The sequence below is a fragment of the Lampris incognitus genome, chromosome 11 (assembly GCF_029633865.1).
Source record: "Lampris incognitus isolate fLamInc1 chromosome 11, fLamInc1.hap2, whole genome shotgun sequence".
In the NCBI taxonomy this organism is placed as follows: domain Eukaryota; kingdom Metazoa; phylum Chordata; class Actinopteri; order Lampriformes; family Lampridae; genus Lampris; species Lampris incognitus.
In genome coordinates this window covers 10,439,130-10,441,785 of record NC_079221.1, presented here as the reverse complement: position 1 = coordinate 10,441,785, position 2,656 = coordinate 10,439,130, and the positions used below count along the sequence as shown (strand labels likewise).

The window sequence follows — 2,656 nt, the reverse complement described above, 5'->3', positions numbered from 1 at the left end:
CGGGTCTGTGTGGCATTTTTTGATGCTCGTTTGGATGTTATCCTTGTACTTTTTCTTTTGACCTCCCGGGGCACCTTGTCCTGTGAGAAGCTGGGAGTATAGGACTTGTTTTGGGAGGCGAGAGTCAGGATAACATGGCCAGTCCATCTGAGCTGGTGTTGTGCGACGGTGGCAGTGACAGCGGGAATGTTAGCCTCCTCCAGGACGCTGGTGTTGCTGCGTCTATCTTCCCAGGTGATCTTGAGGATTTTTCGGAGGCACCTCTGATGATGTGCCTCTAGTGCCTTCAGGTGCCTGCTGGATGTGGTCCAGGATTCTGATCCGTACAGTAGGGTGGGCAACACTACCGCTCTGTAGACCAGAATTTTTGTCCTTGCCTGGAGGTCGCGGTTTTCAAAGACCCTTTTCCTCAGTCTTGAGAAAATCCCACTGGCACAACTGAGGCGGTGGTGTATTTCCTCATCAATGTTAGCTTTGGAGGATAGGAGGCTTCCGAGGTATGTAAAGTGGTCCACATTTTCCAGTCTGGTTTTGTCAACATAGGTAGTTGGGGGTGGAGCAGGGTTATTTGTGTTGGGTGGTGTCTGGTTGAGGATCTGGGTCTTTTTTATGTTAAGGGCCAGACCAAGCTGCTTGTATGCCTTGGCAAAAGCATCCAGAATGCACTGTAGGTCCTCCTCTGAATGGGCCACGAGGGCATTGTCATCAGCATACTGCAGCTCCATGATGGATATGGTGGTGGTTCTGCTTTTAGCCCTGAATCTGTTGATGTTCGGGAGTAGTCCGTCAGTTCTGTACATGATTCTGACTCCTTGTGGCAGGTGTTTTACCCATAAGATGGAGGATAGCAGAAATGAAAACGGAGAACAGGGTAGGAGCAAGGACACCGCCCTGCTTGACTCCAGTGTGAACCCTGAAGGGCTCCGTCTCATCTCCACTGCCACTGAGTGCTGTGGCTGACATATGAAAATACACACACACATATACACACATATATATATATATACATACACATATATACATACACACATATATATATACATACACACACATATATATATACATACACATATATACATACACACATATACACACACATATATACATACACACACACCCATATATATATATACACACACATATATACATACACACACACACACACATATATATACACACACATATATACACACACATATATATATATACACACATATATACACACATATATATACATATATATATATTGTAACGCACATGGATAAGTAAACACGTTAGCCTTTGGCTAGCGTGTCAGACCCTTTAGTCGAGCGGTTAGCGATGTCTCCCGCGGTGTGGGCAATACAGGTTCGCGGTCGCCCCCCGAATTTGCTACAATACACACAAATATATATTTATTTACACACACACACACACACGTGTGTGTATATTTTGTGTAGTTTAGCTGCACATCCCTTTTTAATACTCTTACCATTTGTAACTAAAAAAGTACAGTTATTTTACACTAGGAGACCAACATGTAGCCGTGACGGCTCCTGTGTGGAAAATGTAGAAAAACGTGCTCCTCCTGGGCCTCCATTTTTGGGTGTGTATAGTTCGGAATAGGCACAAGGGAATGAATGTAGTCCACTAGGGCGAAAGAAATGTGTGTTACACGTGTGTTACACGTGTTACATGTAGTGATACATGTAGTGTTACGTGTTACATGTAGTGATACATGTAATGATATATGTGTTACATGTGTTACATGTAGTGATACATGTAGTGTTAAATGTGTTACATGTAGTGATACATGTAGGGTTACATGTGTCTATATGTAGTGATACATGTAGTGTTACGTGTTACATGTAGTGATGCATGTAGTGTTACATGTGTTACATGTAGTGATACATGTAGTGATACATGTGTTACATGTAGTGTTATATGTAGAGTTACATGTGTTACATGTAGTGATATTATAGGGCAAAAAAATCACATATAATCATGTCGCAAATGCCCCATCCCTTCCATCCTTTTTACAATCCGATGTGCACGATTCCCCGGCCGTGCACGCGCTTCCGGCTAGGCTAGGCCTCTCTCTCTCTCTCTCTCTCTCTCTCTCTCTCTCTCCTCTCTCTCTCTCTCTCTCTCTCTCTCTCTCTCTCTCTCTCTCTCTCTCTCTCTCTCTCTCTCTCTCTCTCTCTCTCTCTCTCTCTCTCTCTCTCTTGCTCTTGAGGAAACTCCTGCCGTCCGTCTCTTCTCTTTGTGGAGCAAGAGGCGGGTCTTTGGAAAAGTAGGAATGCGCTGGAAGTTTTCCTGCAGGCTGCCTCCACATGTTGAAGAGTGAATATGGACATCTGGCCGCTGGTCCTCGTGTTCGTCCAGTTCTGCTCCTGCTCGGGTTATGAAGGTAGGACCAACTGGCAAGAGCCCAAATTCACTCATTTCACCATTTAACCCTCATTGCGTCCAGAATGGTTCTGAAACAAACGGCCTCTTTTTCTTCATTTTTGTTTTCCGGAAAAGTATTTAAAATTAATAATATAGGCTTGAGGGAGCTTTACTCGGTCTTACCTCGGAGCTTTGGCTGTTCGTGCTGCGGGGCAAGACGCACGGAAAGCCTCTCATGTGAGCCGCAGATCTCCGGTGCACCGCATTTCTGTTTACGTGGAGGGGG

General features: G+C 44.8%; 1 protein-coding gene across 1 annotated transcript in view; it reads left to right on the top strand.

Moving 5' to 3' along the window:
• The first annotated feature begins 2,328 nt into the window (after positions 1 to 2,328).
• Positions 2,329 to 2,656, top strand: part of LOC130121026 (uncharacterized) — a 13,419-nt gene continuing 13,091 nt past the window's right edge. The window contains exon 1 of the mRNA XM_056289861.1: positions 2,329 to 2,389. Within this exon, the coding sequence (XP_056145836.1) occupies positions 2,329 to 2,389 (61 nt within the window). The remainder of the gene's footprint in view (positions 2,390 to 2,656) is intronic.